At 39.1% G+C, this 24,541-nt stretch overlaps 2 protein-coding genes across 2 annotated transcripts in view; one reads left to right on the top strand and one right to left on the bottom strand.

Moving 5' to 3' along the window:
- Positions 1-24,541, bottom strand: part of KIAA1217 (KIAA1217 ortholog) — a 638,036-nt gene that overhangs the window by 538,592 nt on the left and 74,903 nt on the right. The gene's annotated exons all lie outside the window — the stretch shown is intronic.
- The window catches only part of LOC118910112 (uncharacterized), a 92,713-nt gene continuing 81,035 nt past the window's right edge, over positions 12,864-24,541 (top strand). The window contains exon 1 of the mRNA XM_057499354.1: positions 12,864-13,051. Coding sequence (XP_057355337.1) covers positions 12,864-13,051 — 188 coding nt within the window. The remainder of the gene's footprint in view (positions 13,052-24,541) is intronic.

Here is a 24,541-nt window from a genome sequence, read left to right as displayed (position 1 = left end):
ATTGGGAGAAAATAAAAGAATTGAGGCCATGATTACTCTTTTCTTTGTTATTCTAGGAGACTTAAAGAAATGAATGTGAGGAGCTGGTAGCACTTCAAACAAAATTACCTTAGCCTCTAATGGCCAGCCCAGCTCTTTGCTAGGGTTAATTTTGTCTAGGGGACATTAGTCATGGTGCAAAGTCTTCTGCTTCCTCTGAAGTCTGCTGAATGATCCTCTATGCTACAACAATGAGGCACCTATGGGTTGTTCTTTTTAATTAAAAACTCTTTAATGGAATGGACTTTCAGGCATTTATTTGTGGTAAATGTGTAAATTTGGCCCACCTCATTTTCCAAAATCCAATTTGCAAGTTGTGCTTAACAATAGCCTCCTGATTTGAGTACACAATAAAAATTTCACAGCAGTCTGAAGGATGGATAGACAGGCTATTCAGATAAGAAAGCAAGCAAGAATGCAATGTGTCTATGTAGGTATGAGTATTTATAAGCATCTGGAAATTGACACAGGATTCATGGGAGAACAGAGAAAGGTCAACCAAGAGGCTGTCACATTGGAAGACCTCAGGCAACCACAGCTGGGAGTGGGTTTAACAGAAAGCATTTTGATCAATCTAAGAAATGAGAGGGGAGTTAGCTGGAGGGCTGGCCAGTGAGAACCACTGCTAAGCAGTTAGTGTGATGTGAAGCTCAGCTGTATTTAGGAGAATGCTATCCTGATATGAGCTTCCAGAATAATCCTTAGTGGATTAACATGCTGCTAACCAAGGCTACTCTAGGTGACTTTAGAGCTCCTACCTCACTTCCCCTGATCTCAACACAGATCCAGGGTCCTTGTGGAGAAGAGACATGTGATGAAAGATTTACACCGAAATTAAGATTATTTAAATCCCACCCTATGTGTCTTTCACCCATAAACCTAAGACATCTACACTGATACCACTTGAAATTTTATTCCATTTCACAGATAGCTCTAACTGGTTTCATGTAAAATGTTCACATACGGGGGGGAGGCATCCCTCAACATCTGCCTCATGACGTTTGTTTTTGGAACTACTCTAAAAACAAAGAGAGTGAGGGAGAAAACTTGACTTGTGTAGAGTAATAAATATGAAGGAAGTTGATTATTATCAGTTCTCTTGAATGCTTCCTTTCTGGGAAATCTAAATATTTTATATTGTCTTAATGATTATGTCCATTCTCATGAATGTCCTTACAGATTGAAGATGATCTGTAAATACTTAAGAATTAAGGAGAATGTATCGTAACTTATAACAAACATAGCTTTATCAATTTAAAAAGTATCTAAAATGTACTAGTTAGGTGAAAAACTTACATGCATAGAAGTTCAATCATGTTTAAAATTTATACTACATGATGTATTTGAAACTAATGTAAAAGGAAGACTAATTCTTCATTCTATGTTTTTTTCCCTATATTAACCCTATCACTTTTTAAACCATATGCTATAACTTCTAAGAAAAGCACAGATTTTCAGACCCTTTTGGACATATGCATTTTCTTTTTTTTTTGAAATATTAAAACTTTTTATTTTAGTATAACATAGAGACATAAAAATATACAAATTACAAGTGTAAATAAGCATGAATTTTCACCAAGTGAATACAAATGTCTAACCAACATACAAATCAAGAAAGAGAACATTACCAGCCCTATAAAAGCCCCTTCAACCTTTTTCAGTCATTACCCACACTCCTGAGGGTAAACAGTATCCTGACTTCTAACTCCATAGATTAGGCTCTCCAGGTGTTAAATTTTATATAAACAAAATCATATAGAATGTACCGTTTTGAGCCTGACTTCTTTTGCTCAATTTAATGTTTTTGAGATTCATCTATATTGCTGTATGTTGTTATCATTTGTTCCTTTTCATTGCTGCATTGTATTTCATTATTTAAATATATTACAGTTTATCCATTCTATTGATGATGAGCCTTTCAGTTTCCACTTGAGGTCTATTTTTAATAGTACTACTATGAACATTCTTGTACATGTCTTTGGATGAACATGTCTACAATTGTCTGCTGGATACATACCTAGGACTAGAATTGGTAGGTCACACAGCTTGCATGTGTTCAGCTCTTGTTGATATTGCCAAATTCTATGTCTTTATATATATATATATATATATTTTTTTTTTTTATGGTATCATTAATAAACAATCACATGAGCAACACTGTGGTTACTAAATTCCCCCAACACATGCATTTTCAATAAAACACTTTGGAGGCGATGGGATGAAAAAAGACAAATTTGTTGGGAGGAGTATCAACCCTTGGATATAAAATCTATTGTAAGACAAGGAGAAGAAGCAATTTGTGGGAGCTGTCCAAGCTAGGGAGGTGATATTTTTTCTCCCCCTATTTCTGGAAAGGAATGACCTACAGGATGCATCAGAGAATCTAAGAATAAATTCCTCTTCACATTAACAGATGCTGGGATTGCCGAAGATCCTCTGCCAGTGCAGCAGTCATGCCATATATAAATGAGCCCCAGATGCAGGAAATTAGAAAAAGATCTGTATAAAATAATCCAGGTTGTTATTATGTGAGAGAGAAATTTTAACCACAACAAGGTGAACAGAGAGGGACACCAAACAGAATTCATTCACCCTGTATTTTGGCAAAATCAGACCTAAAGAATGACCTTCTTGTTAAAGGTGAGCTAACAGGAAAAATTAGAACCAACAGAAGAAAATCTTGCAACCCAAAAGGACAGAAATGTCATCTTTAAGATGGAGAGGAAATGCATGCATCAGGAGGTCTACTTCAAGTTTCACAAAAAGATTGTCAGCAATGTGGATTTGTGTTTCCTAAATTTAAACAAGCTGTGAAATGAGACAAACAAGTAGTATGACAGCAAAAAATTAGTAAGTTGCTTAACACATAGGAAGAGAAGAAAAATATAGATTTAAAAAAAGAGATATAATAATAAAACCAGAAATGTATTGGCAGCGTTAAAAATCTGCCTGCAAATTAGGATGACAAAAGACTTAAAAATACACAAAAATCAACACAATATGAAAAAAAATTTTTTGAGATGATCTTCCAGAACACAAAGGAAAAAAATGGAGATGAACATAATGAAAAAGAGCATGCCAAATATGAAACTTATTTAAAGAAATGACTATCACCCTGGTCCAGGAACAGAGCAGAAACACCAAGGGCTAAAGCAAGCCCTGCTGAGTGCTAATGCAGATGCTAGCAGGTGGTGGAGTGCTTGTCATCTCTGGGAATAAAAGTGCCCCAAGGAGTGGGGATGGTTCCCCTTCCCTCCTCAGAGATAAAAAAAATCACTTAGCTTTTAGGAAGTTTACCAATGAGCTCCACTTGGCTAAATCCCACTGTCAGTTCTCAGCTCTTACATTCTTTTTCCTGTTATTAGCATTCCACCTCTTTTATCACGCTCTTTTCTTTTTTTTTTAAACCGTCTTTGCATCTCTTTTCTTCTCTCCTTTTGAAATGCTCTCTTCCCTTAGCTTCTGTCCTGCTGCTGGTCCTTCACTGGCTTTCCTTCTCCTCGTTTACTGGCTCCTCGGCATCCACCTCCCCAAGGTACTCATAACCCTGAGCTTGGCCCTCAGCCCTATTTATTCTCTTCTCTGATTACGTTCCTTTCCTCCATGACATCACTCATCTCCTTGCTCAACTACCACATGTTTAAACTCCCCGATTAGATGTCTGTCCCAAATTCCAGGGCATATATGTAATTTCCCAGTGCACATCTCCCATGGCTCTCTTGTAGGCATTCTAAATGAATATTTCCAAAACTCAGCTCTTGTTCTCTGCCCCTTCTCGCACATCTCCTCCTATCCCACATGGCCCAAATCTTCTCTTCCCAAAGTCTTTGCCATCTTAGTAAACAACAACCCAATCCTTCCAATTGCTTAGAACACAATGACTGGTGTTGTCTTTGACTCCTTTCTATTTTATTTCACATCCAGTCCATTTAATTTTATCTTCAAAATGCTTCTCATTACCTCCGTGGTTTCCACCCTGATTGCTCACTCCCTCCAGCATGCCAGTCCTCTGCCATGCCCTGAATAAGCAAAGGTGCTCCCACCTCAGAGACTTTTTCACTTGATTCCTTTGCCTAGAATTCTCTCCCTAGTTCAGGTTTTTGCTCAAACATCATTTCCAAAGAGGGCTTCCCTGATCATTTTATATAAGATAACCAGGGTGATGACTATGCAGCAGACCTAGAAAGTCATCAGTCCAAATTAGAATGGGAAAGCAAAGGGCCCAGGGAGCATGTCTTCAAATGTAACAGACTGGGTGATCAATGAACTGGGTGACCCGAGGAGCCAGTGGAGGGCAAGCATCATTTTATGTCAACAAGAAAAGCTGCAGTTGAGAATGTAAAGGACACCACAATGATACAAAAGTCACACTCCAGCTGACCAAGGCGAATGTTTAGAGAGGGTAGCAAGGTGCTGAATGTTGGAGATTACTCAGAGAATACTGGCCACATTTGATTGAGAATTCACTATATGCCAAACTCTTGGTAAATACTTTAAATGGATTCTCTCATTTAATCCTCATAACAGTCTTATTTATAAGTGTTATAATTATCATTTTATAGATATGTTGAGAAGTCTAGAGGAGAGGCTAAGGTTGATGTGTTAAGAAACAGATATTTAAGTACATTATTTAGAGCTATAAAATCAATTAATAAGTAGATCATTAATGAGAATAAAACCTTTTTAGAAGTGGAAGGAATAGTGCAAGTATGCTAAACTCCAGGTCTTTCATAGCAGGAAATCAATATATACTGTCTCAAGCTGATAAAACAAGAGGTGGAGGGGCCAGTACATCACCTGGGATGATTACAGAGGCAAGCACAAAAGCAAGGTACAGTCAGGGGGACATCAGTTTTCCATATTGTGGTCTATGTGCTCTTAAGTTTTATTATCCATACATACATTTATAATAAAAATTCTTCAAGTGCACAAATGAGGATATGAAAAAGCAGCTGTGAAGACAGTTGGGAGACAGGGGGAGCAGGCAGAAATCGAAGAGGGTCCCCAGCTATTTGGAAGGAAGCTGCCCATTATTAGGAATCAGTAGGGAAGATGAGCTCTAGAAGCAGGGGCCAGCCCAGCTCAGAATGGTGTCTCCTCTACAGAGTGATGTCTCCTGCCTACCCCATCTCTTTCCCCCATGAGCTCTATGCCACTCTCAACACCTATGGACATTTGAGGAGACTTCTAGCCTTGACAAGAAATCTGCATTTTTCATGTCTAGTTGGTACTTTCTCTGGTCGTTCAGCAGGTACACATATATAGGTAATTATATACATAAATGTGGATATGTATATACATAGACCTCATACTACACATGTCCCTATGGGGAGAAGAGCATGTCATCCATCAGAAGACTGGTACTAGGGGCTTAGGTGGGCAGTTCAAACAGGGCATAGGCACTTAAAAGCAAAACACTGAGCCCTTTACCACAGCAACAGGCAAGCACAAAAACTTCTACAACTGAATTCTTCTCAGCCTGGACAAGACCATCTGTCAAGGCGGCATCATTTTGATTACGTGTAATTTTAAACAGCCAGACAATTATCCTTCAGGCCTACCATCTTAGACTTGGTTGTCAATGAAGTGTTTATACCCAAACACAGGGCTTCATAGAAGGGATATTTTACCCCAAAACACTTTGGGTGCAAATAACTCTTCTTTTTAAGGGAGCAAAGACAACTGCTTTTCAGCGAAGACTTGTAAATTGATAATTTACCTTAAGAATAAAGAAGTGAGATTTTACCAAAGATTGCAACTATTGAATTATTCTGTCATTAAATCAATTACTACACTTGATTAGTTTTCCAGTAACACCTGGAGTAGAGAAACTGTTGGCAAAACAGTAAATGTCTTGCAGCCCAGAGATTTAAACATTAGCAGCCATTCAGAAACAAATAGAGGCAACTTAGTACAATGGAGAGGCATCCCTTGATCTAATTAATTCCACTAGTAAACCCTACCATTTTTCTTCCCACTGATTTATTTAGTTTCACAGCATGAGCTCAATTAATTTCTTTTTACTAAGAGGTCATGCAATTTCATATCTTCACTAAAAATATTTTGAAATGCCTAACAGCTATGCAATGCTTTGTTAACCCTTTGGTACCTGAAATTACTACATGTGCAAAAAAAGGTTACAAGTAGAATACCTGGTACCTAGAAGGCACTCAGTAGAATCTTATTTAAATAATATGATATACTTGAATCATACCAAATGACTCTCAAAAGCAGTAACAGTTTAGAGAAGGAGAACATGTTTGGACTAGCTAATGAATAAACATAGAATAGTTGGCTTAAATGTCAAGCCATGCAGAAAATTGTAAATGAGTAAATAATTGAACTTTGGAATAAGGAGCAAGTATAGAATAACTGAATATTACTCAACTCTATCACTGTGAAGGAATTCTGTTTCTGCAGTTTCCCCCTTTTGTATATTTCAACTACAAGTTCTCACCAAAGCATTCTCTATGCTTCTCCTGTGGAAATGATACCTACAAATAGAACCCACAAAGCTGATAGCTTTCCCTTTCCCTTCAGGTATTTGGACAATCAAATGGCAAGGTATAAACTATGACTCAAGCCTGAAGCCTAGATATCAGGGGGGAAAAAAATCAAGGACTATATCTAGCAAATCACAGTACTTGTTTTCATGACTCAGTTGAATTCATCATAACCTTCTAAACTTTTCCTTTTTTTTTGCATAATCAGAATCATCTTACAGCCACTGAGTCTGAACTTGGAACAGAATAATCTGAACTCAACCTTGACTGCAATTCCAGCCATGTTGAACAGCTTCACATTTTCTTACCCCTTTATCTGGTATTCTTAAAGCAAAAGAATTCAGGAGAAAGAATTTGTATGTAGCAATGAGCATTGTAGAAAGATAGATGAAAGAGGAAAGTATTTTTCTTCCTATTTATTTTGGGGCATTTGGTTTATTTTCAATCTGTTTTATCTTCTACTCACTGAACCCTCTACAGACACTGAGATATGTACATAAAATAAGATGGCAGAGAAAACCACCAACTTAATAAAAAGCCATATTCCAAAAGTAGCCTGGCATGGTTGTTACACACTCAGTTTCTAATAGCTATATACACCTCTGTTACTTACAGGCCACACATTCTGCAAAACAGACAGAGTACTACCTCACATCTCAGAATCTCAGAGGACTGATGACAGGAGTGATGATGAGTAATCAGAAGTAAATGTAAAAGCTCAGAGCATTTGAGGCCTGGTGCTTAAAAAGCAATCAATAAGTAGCTATTGTTACTCAAAAAAATTTAGGTTTTGGAACATGGTTTACTCTGTCCCCCACATAAAACATTCTAAATGGTGGTTAGGATTCCAGGTTAAACTACCAAAACCTATTCTACTCATAATATTGATAGCCTGGCATTAATCATGTTGTAAAATTGAACCACCAACTTCATAGGATTACCAGCCATGACAACCACAAGCATGTTACCAGCCAACCTCCCAGAACAAACTCTGCCTCCTTCTAGAGCCTCCAGAAGTTTGGAGCTGGGAAGTCCCTACCCCGCCTGCCCAGACTGGATCAGGGAGAGGTAAGCCTGAATGCACAGGCCAGACTGTGCCTTTCCTGCAGAGACTGCCACACTGGGTGTGGCTCCATAACACTGTGGTTCAAGAAGCCTTGGGGTTCTTAGGAGGCACCTAGAGCTTGGCACTGATAGGGCATCGCTCTGCCAAACCAAACAAGAGCTCAGAGCCAGACCCAGAAACATCCTGTTCCCTGAGCAGTTTACCTTTGTGCATAGTGCTTAGAACATTGTAGGAAATCAATAAAAGTGAATTAACTTAAAATTCCAAAAGATCCCTCATGGTTGGGCTCCAATCTCCTCAACATGCCTCTGGGACTTAACTCCGAGTCTCCCTTTTGCTTGAAAGGCTCTCCCTCCCATTCCCTTTGTGAGCAAATAGGCATCTTTGAAGACCCTGCTCAGAGACCACTGCTTCTGCAGCAACGTCTCCTTGTCCTCCAGAAACCAGACTCTCAGCAGCGGCACCCACAGTGCTCCAGGTCCTGCACTGGCCCATCATCATGACTTTGCAAGTGCTGATACTCAGCATTGTTAGGCTTTGCTGTACAGAGACATCCCTGGACTTCACCCCCCGGGGCTCAGTAAAAGGCTAGGGAGGAAGCCAAGAGCCTGGTCTGTTCATAAACTCCCCAGATGGCTCTGATGGAGGGGAAAACACAGGGTGGGGGACAGACAGAATTCAGGCATAGACAAGATGTCCTTGCTGCTCCACCCCCCCCATCTAGTAATAAGCCACAAACACAGTAGGTGCTCAAAAATGTGTTGTTAAGAGGAGGGTCATTAAGCTAAGTGAAATAAGTCAGACAGAAAGACAAATACCATATGATTTTACCTATATGTGGAATAAAAAAACCTAAACAAATGAACAAATAAATAAATAACCCAGAAACAAACTCATAAATACAGGGGACAAATTAGTGGTTGCCAGAGGAGAGGGGGTTAGAGGGACTGGCAAAATAGGTGGAAGGCATTAAGAGGTATAAACTGCCAATTACAAAATAACTAAGTCACATGATCAAAGGTACAACATGGGGAATATAGTCAATAATATTATAATACCTTGGTACAGTGTCAGATGGTAACTACACTTAACCTGGTGAGCATTTCATAATGTATATAAATGTCAAATCATTATGTTGTATACCTGAAACTATTATAATATTATGCCAGCTATACTTCAATTAAAAAGGGTGGCATTTTAAAAAAGTGTTTGTTCACCTATCAACAAACAAATGTTCATCATTTGTTTGTTGTGAATATTGGTGAACAAATGTTTGTTCAGTGTGTACTAGTTACACGAGGCCCTTCCAACGCTGAAGTGGTGGCAATTGAAATCCAATGTGGAATATGAAGACAGGTGCATGAAATCAACAGGAACAAAGCTATATAAGACTTCATTACTACTCTGCTGCAAAGCCAGTTAGAATTAGAATGTGTCAGGCCCATTTTTCAGCCAGTGGTTACCAACTGTGTCTGTACTTTGGAATTACCTGGGGACCTTGAAATACTGACCTGACCTCCATCCCTAAAACTTCTAAATATGTCTGGGATTGAGCACATGCATGGAGATTTTTAAAAGCCCCCCAGGTGATTGTGTAACCAGGGCTAACTCACTGCAGCAGGCTCACAGAGCACACTATTTGTACCTCTTGAAGTCAGTACTAAATGATATTCACCTTTATTTCTCTAAAAGCCCATGATAGGAGTCTATAATTAGGAGGTGTGATATTGAAATTTATAATAAATATATATTTGTGGTTTATATATATTTGCCATGTTACCCCATTCCTGGCACAGCACTCCTAAAACGCTTGGAAATTCCTAAGTGGTAAGAGTTATCAAAGTGTCTTTTATTATGTTAATGAGGTAGTGTTTGAAAAGCCCCTAGGTAACTTAAGGTTGGGAACTGATTCTCAGGGGCCAACCATGTGATTAGAGGTTTGGAACTTCCATTCTCACTATGATCTCCCAGGAGGAAAGAAGGTCTGGAGGTTAATCAATTGCCAATGGCCAGTGAAGTTAATCAATTACGACTATGTAATAAAGCCTCCATAAATGAAAACCCAAAAGGAGAGGGTTTGGAGAGCTTCCACATTGGTGAACATGTGGAGGTTTCGGGACTGGACACGGAAGCTCCCCACCCCTTCCCCGTATTGTGCCCTGTGCATCTGGTTCCATCTGGCTATTCCTGAGTTATATTCTTTTATAATAAACCAGTAATCTCGTAAGTACACTGCTTTCCTGAGGTCTGTGAGCCACTCTAGCAAATTGATGGAGGGAGTTCATTGGAACCTGGGATCTATAGCTGGTCACTCAGAAGCACAGGTGACTTGCAGTCAGAAGTGTTGTGAGTGTGACAATGTGAGAGTAATGGAGAAACACATGAGGAAGACTGAGATTTTCCTAAATCAGAAGGGAGCAGTAAAAGTTTGTGGAATGAATGAATGAGGATACCATGACAGAGGACTTGACTGTACACAACCATGAGTGAGTTGGGTCAAGAAACAGCTCAAAACTCTTCAACCACAGCATGAAACAAGACACTGGCTAGGAGTGTTTAAAAAATAGTAACCAGAGACAAGTTGGAACTCTGAGCATTTGGGAAGTTTAAGAAGAGCTTTAAAATGACAACAGGCCCAACACAGAAGACAGCAGCTACAGTCAAAGGATGCTCTTTATGTGCCTGGTGTGGAAGAAACCCTTGGATCATCAAATACTTAAACTTGAGCACAGCCTCTCTGGCGATCAGCACCATGGACAAGGGCATCTCAGAAGAATCAAGAAGGAGGGACCAAAGGAACCACAGAGGGACTATGGCCCTCCTCCCCAGTCACCAATCAGAGCTAATTTATTTTATTCCAAAAGACAGACAACAAAAAGGAAATTTTTGCTACTCTTGAGAAGAATGACTAACATTAAGCTCTTCGTAGTAAGACCTTTCAACAAGGAGCACATGCTACTGAAATGACAAATCTAATATAAATAAAATTTTATTCTTCTGGCCATGTTATATAACTTCAAATATCCAATCATTTTTAAAAAGCAAATGATCATATAAAATACTTAAATTTATTTTAGTAGACCCTGAAGGTGTACCTAAAAAAAAATTCAATGTAGTAAAACAATAATAAAAGAATATTAAACCTAATAGACCAATTTTTCACCACAGAACTAGGGTTCAGTTTCAAGTTGGATGATGAGGATGAGGTTAATATACTAGTGTACTAGCTTAGCCAGACCAAGACGCAAGGAGGTGGTAACAAGTAATTTTTTAAACTCTGCCTGTGTATCAGAAACTGTGCTAGGGATTTCTTACTAATCTCATTTAATCTGAATCAAACCCCCACTCAGGTTGGTACTGATGTTCCTATTTTTCTTATAAAATGATTGAGTATCAGAGAGGGTGAGTAACTTGTCTGAGGTCACACCACTGCTAAGGAACAAAGCCAGCATGTGGTCCATCTGCCTGACTCTGAAGTGAATGCTTTTTTTTAACCACCTGACCATGTTACCAGACCTGGGCAACACACACCATTTTAATCAACAGAAAACTTGTTATTTACTTCATCCATGATTTTCTAAAGGCATTCAAAATCCAGAATAGTTCACAGATCTTTCAGATCTAAACTGTAGTCCATGAAATCAATTTTATTTAAATGAATAGTGAAACTATCTCATAATCAAGTAAGTAGTCCTGCTGAGTGTGATAACTTTAAGACAAAAGCTTTAGATGTGGTTTAAAAAACAAAAGCCAGCTGAAATGCAGTCTCTTTAAAGCCAGAGTTAGTTTTTCTATTGTCACCTGCTCTTGTACTTATCACCATTACACATACATGTGTTCACCAATATAGGTTAATTAGCATGCAAACATGAATATGACTTCTAAGAACTTAAAACCATTTAGAATGGGTCCAAATGACAAGGAAAAGCTGAGATTTCAGGGTGGAAAAACTAAAATACTAAAAAGAATATTTTAATATTTAAGAAATTAAATGTTTTTCTTTTTCTCTCTCCAAAGAGTGTAAGATTACATTTTAAACTATGTTATACAATGATATACTAAGAAGACAAAGGAAATTTGTTTTTAAAAAAAGACACAGTCATTTCCTAATACCATTAATGGAATTTACAGACTGAATGTCAGAGACAAACAGAAACAAAGATGAATTTAGGAATTAGAAACTTGATTCAGGGACCTTAGTCACACTGTTGTCTTTCATTCATTTTGCAGAATTCTGAAACCAAAGCATGTGGAGCAGATTTTCTGATAAAATAATATGTTAAAATCTGCAAAAAATGACAGTGTACTTTCCAGGTGGAACCTATTAAGTAAGACAGGTTTACTATATAATACATGTTTAGATCAGGATACTTATGAGTGTGAAAGGTGCCACCAGTGAAAATGCCAGGATAGCAAGTGGGACCTGGAGCTGTCTTAGGAACAGTCTGTACAAGTACATCCTACTAGCATCCTCTGGCTGATAACTATCCTCTCCCAAAAGACCTTCAACTGGCCTTCACCTCAAAGACTTCTGAACTTTATTTACATATCTGCATACACCTGTTTCTCCTTTACCTATGTTTATTTTTTCACAGTATATTTTTTGAGGTATAACTGGCAAATAAAAATTGCATATTTTTAAGGTATACAACATGCTGGTTTCGTGCATGTATACATTATCAAATCATTACCACAATCAAGTTAATTAACAAACCCATCACCTCATCTTTTATGTGTGTGAACTGAAGATCTATTCTCTTAGCAACTTCAAGTATATAATACAGTATTATTAACCATAGTCACCATGTGGTACATTAGATCTCAGGACTTATTTTTTTTATAACTGACAGTTTGTATCCTTTGACCAACCTCTCTCCACTTTCCCCAGGCCCTCACCACCAACATTCACTCTCTGGTTCTATGGATTTGACCTTTAAATGAGATTTTTAGGTCTCACCTATAAATTTTAGATTTCACCTATAAATGAGATTATGCCCTACTCTTTGGAGCCTATGGATATGCTAAATTATATGGCAAAAAGGGACTTTGATTAAGGTTATGAATTTTAAGAGAAGATTATCCTGGATTATCTGGGGAGCAGGGGGTCCAATCCACTTATGTGAACCCTTAAAAGTGAAGAACTTTCTCCAGTTAAAGACAGAAGAGTCACAGCAAAAGAGCAAGTCAGTGGGATTCTACACACAAGAAGGCTTCAAAGCATTTGCTGGCTCTGAGCTGTAGAGGGTCAAGATGTGATGGAGGAGGCCATGTGCAAGGACTGGAGAGAGCCTTTAGGGGCTAACAGTGGGCCCCAGCTGACAGCCAGCAAGGAAACAGGGCCCCAGTCCTCCTACAACCACAAGGACCTGGATTCTACCAGCAACCAGAATGAGCTCAATACCAGAAAGGAGCACAGCCCTGTCAACACCTTGATTTTGGCCTTGTAAGACTCTAAGTGGAAGACCCAGGTGAGGCTTGCTGTACCAGGACTTTTGATCCACAGAACTATGAGACAATAGATGGGTGTTTTAAGCCACTACATTTGTGTCAATTCGTTGTAGCAGCAATAGAAAACAAATACAGTATATACATATAAGCACATTATATTTAACCCTGCTTAATTTGGGGAGGAGAGGTTTCATAGGTTAGGGACTACTAATAAATAAAAAATTGCCCCCTCATTTTTATTTTAGGTTCTTTGGACATATGGTGGATATGCTAATTGAGTTTCCCATCACTGTCATGTTTTCAGGCCAAAGGATAAACATAGTAATCTAGAGGGACCCCTTCTATGTAAGCACACATCCTTACTGTCAAAACTTAGGTCGTTCTCTTCCTCTAATATCCCCCGCAATGGAAAAAACTGTCTCGTTTGGCTTTTTCTAAATACCTCTCCATCCTTGTAAGAGACTGAAGCAAAACATTTTGCATCTTTAAGTATTCAAAGGAACATGCTCTCCTCCTTCACATGACAAGAATGGAAGAATAATTAACCCAAATTTACAAACAGAGCAAGGTGGTTGGTAGATCAGAGTTGCAGAACTGACCAATTCATTCTGCCTATTGGCTTAACTCATTAGCCACACTGACCTTAAGAAACTGACCTTAAGAAATTATCACCCCTAATAATATCAAACAAATCAACAATAAAAACAAGTAAAAAATTTTGCCAATCTCCTGATGGTCAAAATATTCCTGTTTTTCTTCCTACCAGCCACAAATTCCTTTATGTATGTGGCAAGATAATCTATTAAAATATGAATTTACATTCTAGTCCCTGCTACAATAAGATCTAGAAAAAATTGGAAAAATGTTTTCTCCTTCTAGATAGAACAAACTCTTGAGTTCTGAGTTCAGGGCTCACCAAAATTTTAGATTTGTGTATTAAAAACAGAAATCGGCAAATTAATCCTACTCAGGCTCTAGAGACTGTTACTAGACAAAGAGATGGAGTTGGCTTTGACTATAGGTGGTGAAAATGACCAGAAACAAAAAGAAGAGACTGGAGCAGTAAATGGAGAAGTTTGGGGGCCCACCTGCACTCCTGTTTACTGTCGAGGAGGTCTCATAGGATGCTCGGGGATGCTGGAGCCTGAACACAGGAGCAGTGGCCTTGATTGAGACCGAGAATGGTGCCCATCCCACATGTGTACCACGGGAGAAGGGGTTCCTGCCTTGGAATAGACCATAGGGACTGAACAACATGCATCAGTGTGACCACAGAGGTCTGAAGAGTTGGAGGCGCCTCCCCAATCCAGAATACTTAGGACTGGGTCCACTCTCAGGCACAGAGGCCTCCAGTAATGACTGCACTGGGTAGCTGGCTTCCCTCACCAACAGAGGCAGAACCAGAGATTTAATTAGGTATGAAACATAGCAGTGTGATGTTTCTGTATGTGACTGTTGAAGAGCAATTCATGCATATGCATGGGTAGATGGGAAAGAGCAAATGCAAGAAATCCAAGAAATGAGCTATCAAAAGGAAGGAAAGTGGGCCAGTGAGTGCCGCCCGGTGGATCGGGCTTCACAAGGACAGAGAGCATGGGGCTGCTGGGTGGGCTTCGGGTTGGCTGGTTGGGCACTCCCGGGGTGGCCGTTCTCTGCTGCCCAGTGGCAGCTCCCTGTCTCCGCCCTTGGCATCCATGGTTTCCTCCATGTGGACTCTGTACTTGGGAAAGTTTCTGGTACTTGGTACTGCACAGAAGCTTAGATGACCAGGAGGGAGACCCCTTCCATGCCTTCTGGTAGAAAACACACATGCGCCCCAACACTGACTTGCACTGTGAGTGCATTCCTTTTTACTTGGCCAAGCCAGTTTGCTGCACTCAGTCCACCACCTATTACCTAAATATGCTGCCATGAGCTTTGTACCTGTGACAGTCAGTGCTTAGGAACTGTCCTGACTCTGTCTGGAGGTTTGTGCTGCAACAGGAAAAGACTAGAGTTGACACTAAACACCATGACATTTTCTACTTCTAACATCTATGGTAATTTCAATGATGATACACTGAGGTAAACATACTGTGATAAATCAGCTGCCTGCTTATTCTCTTTCTGTTAAATATCACACACGCACACACACACACACACACACACACACACACAGCCCCAAGAAAATTAAGCCTATGAAGATACTTTATTCACAGAAAGTCACAGCCGACTTAACTTTCAGAAGTCAGGCAATTCTAAGTTCCTACTGCAAGATTATCTCATCCATACCACAGGCGCACACAGTGAAGCATGAAACCTACATATACAAACAGCAACTTTTGTACAAAGAGGATACATTTTTGCAGTGATAATTTTGCCATTCCTTGCTCTCTATCTTTAAAATGACTTTTACCACCCAAATATCCTCATCTATCTCTCTTCTACGTGAATTCCTTCCATACTCCACATACTGGGCTTAAAGGGAGTATGTCATGCTTACCAGAGAGGCAGGGCAGAAAAAGAATGGCAGGAACATTCTTAGGTCCTGCTCCCCACAGCTCCCCACTGCATCCCACTTCAGTCAACCTGGCCACCATTTGCATCATGCTGCTTGATCATTCTTACCGCTGACTCTTTGCAAACACCATTCACCCCCTTTAAGACAATGTCCCCATTTCTCTGACAACCCATGTTTGTCAACTCCCTAGAACTCTGGATCAAAATTCACCTGCTCCGTAAAGTCTTTTCTAATTTAATTGTTCCACCAACTCATCAACACATGGGCATTCAGTTAGTAATAGTTGTCGCCAGGTAGCTTTGTAAGCAAGATGAAGCACAGCTCATGTCAATTAAAGGGAGGTTGAAGGACTGTTATCGTAGCAAACAGTTTAGTCTTAGATGGGTAATAACAAGGTAGAATGGAATTTTGTGGCATTAAATAAAATCTCTCGAATTCAATGAGAGCCCTGTAAACCACATAGCTAGTAGTCCTCTGTCAATTTAGTATGTGGAGTTCTGTGAGAGAAGGAACATGAGCCAGATGAGATAGCATTGAACTAGGAGTCAGGAGACACAGGTCATGCAGAATCCTATGACTTGATGTTTGCCTAGTTTTTCTCTATAATTAGAACATAAATTCCTTGAAAATAAGCTTTGTGGCCCTCCTCTCCATAATGCACATATATGCATATGCCATATGATGCAAAGTTGGGAGATCATCTACATATACCAGGCACTCCAATAGGTATTTGTTAATATGTATTTGCATATGGGAATAGGACCAGAATCAGTTTCAGTGGTTTTAAAAGGAAAGAGGCAATTTCATAAATTTATAGCCTGCCGAGCTTAGAAGAATAATGGAGATGACTTAGTCCAGAACTTTTATTTTACAGAGGGAAAAATTGCAGTCAGTATGGTTTATTCAAGAGCACAGCACCAATAAGACTCAGAAGGCAAAGAATTTAGGCTCTTGAACTATTAGTTCAGCTTTCCTATCAAAGCTCCCCTTAGTGCAGGTAGGAAGAAATCTGGTTCAGAAACTCAATATTATGACAGAAAACCTTCCAAACCACCAAGGCAAATTGCCATTAACAATGACATCATAATTTTTGTGTATCTGTTGGTGAAACTTTTTTGCGTGATGATTTTTCTAGATTGGCTAAATGTTTTGCATAGTATTTTAAGCTGTGCATTGTTTAGGATTTTATTCAGCTGAATATATCCAGAGATCCCCAACTAAGAGTAGCTTAAATGAGAATGGCAATTTTTCTGTCACCTAAGGAAACACAGCAGTAGAGGATCCAAGATTGGTTTGGGCCCATGTTCCTTCCACTTTACATCTTTCCCATATTATACTTGGGTTCAAGGTTGCTCCTAAAGTTCAATCTGTCTCCTCTGAAATCAGCTGGGAAGTAGAAGGGAGAAAGAGCACACCCTTTTGTCTTAGATGTCTCACATAACAGTTCTGTTTACATCATCTTAATAAGAACATAGTAAGGTGGGACCCACTGGCTGCAAGGGGCCCTGGATGATGTAGTCATTTATCACAGTGGCCGTGTGCCCCATTAATATAGGGGCCCTGTTACTAGGCAAGAAGGAGATAATAAATATGAGGAGCTACCAGCATCCTTTTCCACAGAATTACAGGAGTCTACACTCCTTTTCCTAATAAACTCAAAGAATGCTTTAATATTATGCAAATAATCCAGGTATTATAATAGAATACTGTGATTTATATGGATAAAGTAATATGAACCAGCATAGCGACAATTGTTGTAAATATAGTATATATGGAATGCTTTGTTATAATGCAATTATAAGGTCAAACTTTTGCCTTACTGATACTAATAGCAACAAAATAATCCCAGAATTATTAGGAAATCCCTCATAGGACAAGAAATAGGTCACCGGGCCATGACATTTGTCAAGAGAGCTCACAAGAGTGGGGCCCTTCCTCAGGAGTCCAGCCAGCCCCTTCCACCCAGCTCATCTGCCTCTTTCTTCCTCCCTTGAAACCTGACAAAGGCCAAATCATTGCCAAGGCAACTGAGGGCCTTTGCTTTTCCCCATGGATTCTGGTCACCAGTGCATGATCAGGCAAGAAAAATACACTCTGGAACAAAAGACGTGTTTTTGCCCCTGTCACAGAATGTCCTGGGTCTTGGTCTCCATACCCAAACTACTGAGATTAAGATTGCTGATTCTTCCTTCCTGTCCCTTATGCTGGGAGACTACCAAGAGGGAATCTGGAAAATCTGAGTTACTCAGAATGTAGGTTTTGAGTAAATGCAAAATATTTTTCACTTTGGACCTAATCCTCCCTTTAAGCCCTTCCCAGATGGCTGTTCAGAACAAAAGCCTGGCCCTATACTTCACATAGAAAAACTCCACTATCTGGCAAACACTCTTCCGAAATATTATCTCAAAATGAGACTGGTATTATTTCAACACTGTAGCCAAAGTCCAGGAACTGCTCCTCTCAACTACGCGTCTCTGTCTCTCCACTGCTGCCGTCGCCAACGTCCTGCTGTCGACACTGAAGAAATTTTAGACATCCCTTCCATCTTCTTTTCCGACAGTTATATGAGTGACTGCGATGTTTTGGATTTCTGAAGTCCCCTTTTACCCTTGAATTTACTTTATATCCTTCAAGTTACCTAACTTCTCTGGATCTCTGTTACCTCATTTAAAAACAGTGAGTGACTTAGAAAAGACAGTTCCTAAGGCACGTCCCAGCTCAAACACAGCTCATGATCCTACCGCAAGACTACCAAACAGTAAGGTCACACCACGCAGGCAAAGCTCTAAACAACTCTTGCGATGTTTCAATAGGAAGTAGAGCATTTAAAAATAATTTGAAAATTCTTCTGGATGAATTCTTCTGAGGAAGAGATCGCCTGTTTACTCATCCTGTCTTATCATACTTTCACAGCTGCCGATGGGCGGCATTCGTCGTGCCATTTTGAGAGAGTTGGTGAAATGAAAGTGATAGAGCCTCCCAGTTAAGTATCAATTAAAAGCACTTCAACTCATTTAAAGTGAGCGTCATGTAAATAGTCTTGGAGTGCTGCTTTTGGAAGAACTAGCATTTTATCTTTTTGCAAGGGGAGAATCATCTTGCTTCCTAACTATGCAGGATTATCTGATGTCAATCAAGTACATATTCTGCAGCGCTCCTTGTTTTTCCAGCAGCAGTGAAAGCACTGTGTGCTGTAGCCTGAGAAGAGCAAAGTCATCTTTTTTCCATTTCCCTTTCTTTGCCTTTAGCTTCTTTTCCAGATTCTGTGTACGCCCCACTCTGTTGCATAAAGAATAGTGCCCCATCAGACGATTTCCAGGACTCACCACCTCCTGGCTAGGTCTCTCCAGTAGGTGATAAATGATAAAAAAGCTTTAACCTTCAATCAGTTGTCTGTTTGCTATCAAATTACAATGGTAAAATGCAGTTTTTCTAGAGCTTTCTAATGTGGTTTAGATTTCTCACTCCCTACTCTGCAGTCCTTCCATCTAGAGCTGGGTGAAGGAGAACTGCATTTTAAATACAGTATCATCTGAAAGTGAGAGGGGGTACTGCTCTTCCTAAAGATCAAAGTAGTATTTGCAAAAAAAACCCAAAAATTGTAACCTAATGTTTGTGTATTCAAAATGCCACTCAATACCTTGGACACAGGACTTTTGTAGCTCAAGGTAATGTGAATGCTGGCTTCCAGGAACTAAGTTTTGCTTAAGGGGAGTAGCTTAACTTTAACTATGGGACCCACAGGAAAAAAAACAAAAGGGAATTCCTAACAGACTTCATTAACCTTTATTAATTGCAATGTAAACAAGCCTCCAAAGAAGATCACACCTTCCTTACAAGAGGTTCTCCAAAGAAGAGGCTGTTTGGCTAACTTACTTCAAGCATGGAGACTGAAATTAAAAATTTGCATTGCTTATGCAGCAAAAACATTTTCAAAACATTGAAGTGATCAATTTCAATGAAGCCTTCATAACTGAAATTTCTCATTTCAGATTTTTAAATTTACTGTAGGACAATAGCATTTAAAGTGCTCTCAAACACATACATGAACTACATGAATGTAAGTTTATGTTATCTTGCATTGTGAAGGTAAGTAATATAGTCTTTTATGAACATTTTACAGTTTAATTGTTACCATTCATTATTTTTATTTAGAGTGACCAGACTTTGGTTTAAAATAATGTGATCTTGATAAAGTCATTTCATTCTTTTTCATATATAAAAATGAGAGATTTGGACCACAAAACTTCTAACAATCCCTCTAGCTATAAGATCTTATGAAATGGTTAAAAAAAAATCTTTGCCTCAATTTTAACTCCTTCATATTTTTGTTGTGCTTTTATTACCTACATTATAATAATCACATCTTAGATTTATAAAACTTTGCTTTTCTGGAGGACCTATCAAATCCATTATCTCATCTACTCATTGGAAAATAGTTGCAGAGAAAGGATCTTCATAGTCCCCCTTGCATGTATTTCACTGACAACTGCTAAGCCTGGGGGATTTATCAGAGTCATAAAATCCTGACCGGAAAGGTCATTTAATTTATACCTTTTTGCAGCCTTCAAAAAGCCAAGGATCATAACAACACTAGATTTTTCACATTTCATCCTATACCCCTTGATTAAATCAGACTCTAAATGATTTTTTTTCTTTTTTGTAATCTGCTAAATGATTTAAAATAGCAGAACTGAAGCAAAATGTATACCCCTGCAAGAACAGAAACATAACAGCCTGCAAATAATGGTGTATTTCAGAGTAAAATCTCACCAAGGAAGCCTAAGTGGATAACAGCTCAGGAAGGTTTCAAACGTGAAATGGTTCAGTTTTGAAGTGGAGGATTATGAGAGCTCTATAAAACAGAAAATTGGGAGGTGTCTTCCATATCCACGCTTTTTAATTTTTCCATAACTTACTCAACTTATTCATTTCATAATTGTATTATATTCCCACTCCTTGCTGTCCTTTTGGGGATACAGAGATGAACAGTACTGGAAAATATCTAACATTTATTGAGAACCTAGTACCTGCTTAGCTATGCTAAGTGCTTATGTATAGTTAAGGCCAACCTAAGGATGTACAGACAGAAAATGGTAGCACCCAGGTTCTCACACTGATCTGCCTGCCTGGAGTCTGTGCAGCTCAGTGCCTCTCATTATAAGAGTAACTGAGGGTCCCTGCCCTGAAGACATCATCTGGTGAGCAAGATGATCTGCTCTTTCTTCCCACAACTCAAGACTTGCCCTTAAATTGTTCATTTCTGTGAACTACTCCATCCTCCACCAATCTTACCCAAATAAAACACCAGCTCACAAGCCATCTCTATGAGAGACTTTTTGGAAGCTCCTTTAAAAAAGTACTTGCTAATGACCTGGCAATTGTGTTTTACCTTTTTAAATGAAGTGTGAGGTCACTGAAAAGTCACAGAAATACTGTGAAAGCTTTGGCAGAATGTGTGGCTTCCCAGGGGAGCTGCATCATACTGGAACCAGCAACTTTATTCTCAGCCTTAAGTAAATGAAAGGAACAAAACCTTAAAGAGAAATGTCCTACAATTACTACTTGATTTTTAAAAATAATACTCATACTTATAAAGATACAATGAGACTGGCACTAACTAGGAGAATGTGAATTGGCACAACTTTCTAGAAAGTAATTTGGATTCTGTATAGTAAGATACTCATGATCTTTGACCCAGTAATTCCACCTCTTAATTAGAATCTATTCTAGGGAAAGAATTAGGAATTTGGACCAAGATGTATTTATATGCATGTTCACTACTGCATAATAGTTAATACCACAATAATGAAAGCAGTTTATAAAGGTACAAGAATATGGAAATGATTAAGTACCTCATGGTACATAAATTGTATAGTGGAATATAAAGCCTTCTAATGTGATCCTTCCAAATATTTTGAATATGGGAATTTTGATATGGGAAAACATTCACTACAAAATTTTAAGTGAGAAAAGTAAGCTTAAACTATGAGATACATGAAAGACCTCATCTAAAGATAATTACAGAAAGAAAGGGGAAAATGGACAGGATAAGGCACATAAGCATTTTTTAAAATTTTGGTATCATTAATATGCAATTGCATGAGCAACATTGTGGTTACTAGATTCCACCCATTATCAAGTCCCCATCACATACCCCATTACAGTCACTGTCCATCAGCATAGTAAGATGCTATAGAGTCACTACTTGTCTTCTCTGTACTATACTGCCTTCCCCGTGCCCCACCATGTTATGTGTGCTAATTGTAATGCCCCTTATTCCCCTTCTCCCTCTCTTCCCACTCACCCTCCTCAGTCCCTTTCCCTTTGGTAACTGTTAGTCTATTTTGGGTTCTGTGAGTCTGCTGCTGTTTTGTTCCTTCAGTTTTTGCTTTGTTGTTATGCTCCACAGATGAGTGAAATCATTTGGTACTTGTCTTTCTCTATAATACCCTCTAGCTCTATCCATGTTGTTGCAAATGGTAGGATTTGTTTTCTTCTTATGGCTGAATAATATTCCATTGTGTATATGTACCACTTCTTCTTTACCCATTCATCAACTGATGGACACTTAGGTTGCTTCCATTTCTTGGCTATTGTAAATAGTGCTGTGAGAAACATAGGGTTGCAAATGTCTTTTTGAAACTGGGATTCTGCATTCTTAGGGTAAATTCCTAGGAGGGGAATTCCTGGGTCAAACGGTATTTCTATTTTTAGTTTTTTGAGGAACCTCCATACTGCTTTCCACAATGCTTGAACTATTTTACATTCCCACCAGCAGTTTAGGAGGGTTCCACTTTCTCCACATCCTCACCAGCATTTGTTGTTCCTAGTCTTTTCAATGTTGGTCATCCTAACTTGTGTGAGGTGATATCTCATTGTGGTTTTAATTTGCATTTCCCTGATAATTAGCGATGTGGAGCATCTTTTCATGTGCATATATGCATTTTTTTAAAAAAAAGACTACAATTAAACAAAATAAAAAGGTATGAAAATAATCAGAAAGTAATGCAAGTTATTTTTTTCAAAAACCAAAGAATGAACTTGGGTTAGGTAATAGTTTCTTAGCTATAACACCAAAAGCACAGGCAACAAATGAAAAAATAAACTGAACACCAGCAAAATTTTGTGCTTCAAGGGAAACCATAAAGAAAGCCGAAGGCATCCCCCAGAATGCAAAGATGTTTTTGCAAATCACTTCTTACAAGGAAATTTCATCTAGAATATTAAAGAACTATTACAACTCATTAACAGACAAAAAAAACCAGTTTTCAAAATGGCCAAAGGAACTGATAGTTGTCCAAAGTAGATACACAAATAGCCAACAGATACATGAGAACATGTTCACATGATTGGCCATGAAGGAAATGCAAAGCCAGCCACTAGGAAGCTATAGAAGGTCAGATAATAGCAAGAATTGGTTTTTCTAATTTCCTTTAGTTCTTTGAACGTTCTAAATATATTCATGTTGATGTTTTTGGTCATTTTATCATTTCTAGTTCTTGGAACCTGCATTGTCTCATGTGTTAGGTCTTCTAGTTCTCTCTGCAGTGCTTCCTTACCCATGTGGTTTGTACTTTTTGAGTGTGAGCTCATTTTCAGTAGGGATTGTTTTCCATTCAAGTTCTGATGGGCAGAATACCAATGTAATGGTTGCAGATGCCTCTGCCAGTGCCCTACTAATTCCTTCTGTTCCAGAACAGTTTCCATTTTAAGTTCTCCACACTGGGTTCCTTATCATGTGGCTAGTGTAAATTTGCGGTAACAGTAGCCTGGAGTTCCCATTTCTCTTTGTTGATATTTTCCCTGGTAACCCCAGTTGTATGTCAAGCTTTGTCACCAGGTCTCTCAGCTGGCACAGCTGTCTTCACCCTTCTTTAATGGGCAAGGGAGTCCTTTGTCGCTCAGGTCTGAAACTGTGGCCTGAACTCCCTCTCCATGGGTTTCCACCTTGGAACTTCAGTTGCCAGCGGTTCAGGTCTACATCTTCATGGCTTCCTCTCATGGTCCATTTAAGCTTTAGTTCCTGCTCACTGGTTTGGCCTTAAGCTCTTCTTCATTTCTGACAGCTGAGGATTTCCATTTCTTGATTTTGAACTTGGCCTAGGTATTTACATTTTTATATTCTCATGGCATTTCTGTGTGATGAAGTGAAAGACCAGGAAGCTGTTCACATCAACTCAGTCACTTTCATCCTATCTTTTAAAACAAATATGACCATGTTGCTGGAAGTACTACCCATTTGCTCAGAGAATAAAGTCAATCCCTGTCTCTGGCTAATTTTAAAATTCCATGTGCACTTGAGATTCTGGCTCCTGAGCATCACCTGCCATCATTTCCATGGTCCCCCAAACCCCGTACGACAGCAGTAAGAGCCCAGGCCTTACCCCCAACATTCCACCTGACATCACATCTTTAATTTAAGAATCTTTATTTAGGGGTGGGCTGCTTGGTCCAATTTCTATTTAGAATATTTTGTGACCTTCATCCAGGCTTTAAACCCTTCAAAATCTGTGACTCTCCCCTTTCAGAAAACACAAAATGGGCCTTGAAAGCACAGAAGACATGTCATCCAGGTCGCCAAGGTATGAAATTAAACAAAACCCAAACAAAAAGGAGAAAGTGTCCATTCAAAAGGCCAAAGAAGCTCTGTGCAGGCAGGAGCAGCTGACCCACCTCAAGTGAATTGCTGCATTTCATACCAACACAGCAGTCCCCGTGTAGGCTTACACTTAGTCCCCATGTAGACAGTACCCTCGAGTTCATTAAGTTCTCAGGGTTTCACTCTCTGCTCTCAGGGAACGTTCGTTCTGCCCTCTTTAGAAAGGGTAGCCTGCTGAGGAGATATAAGTTATATTTTGTGTGCTTCATTAGAGCAAGGAAATATAGTTCACTGTGCCAAACAAATCCTAGCTGCTAATGGGCCAAGATATTGTGAATGCACAGTTAGAATTGCTAGGACATCAGAGAACTGAAGGAAAGGAA

The sequence above is a fragment of the Manis pentadactyla genome, chromosome 3 (assembly GCF_030020395.1).
Source record: "Manis pentadactyla isolate mManPen7 chromosome 3, mManPen7.hap1, whole genome shotgun sequence".
NCBI classification, from domain to species: Eukaryota; Metazoa; Chordata; class Mammalia; order Pholidota; family Manidae; genus Manis; species Manis pentadactyla.
The sequence above is the reverse complement of the archived record's forward strand: the minus strand, read 5'-3'. Positions and strand labels throughout refer to the sequence as shown.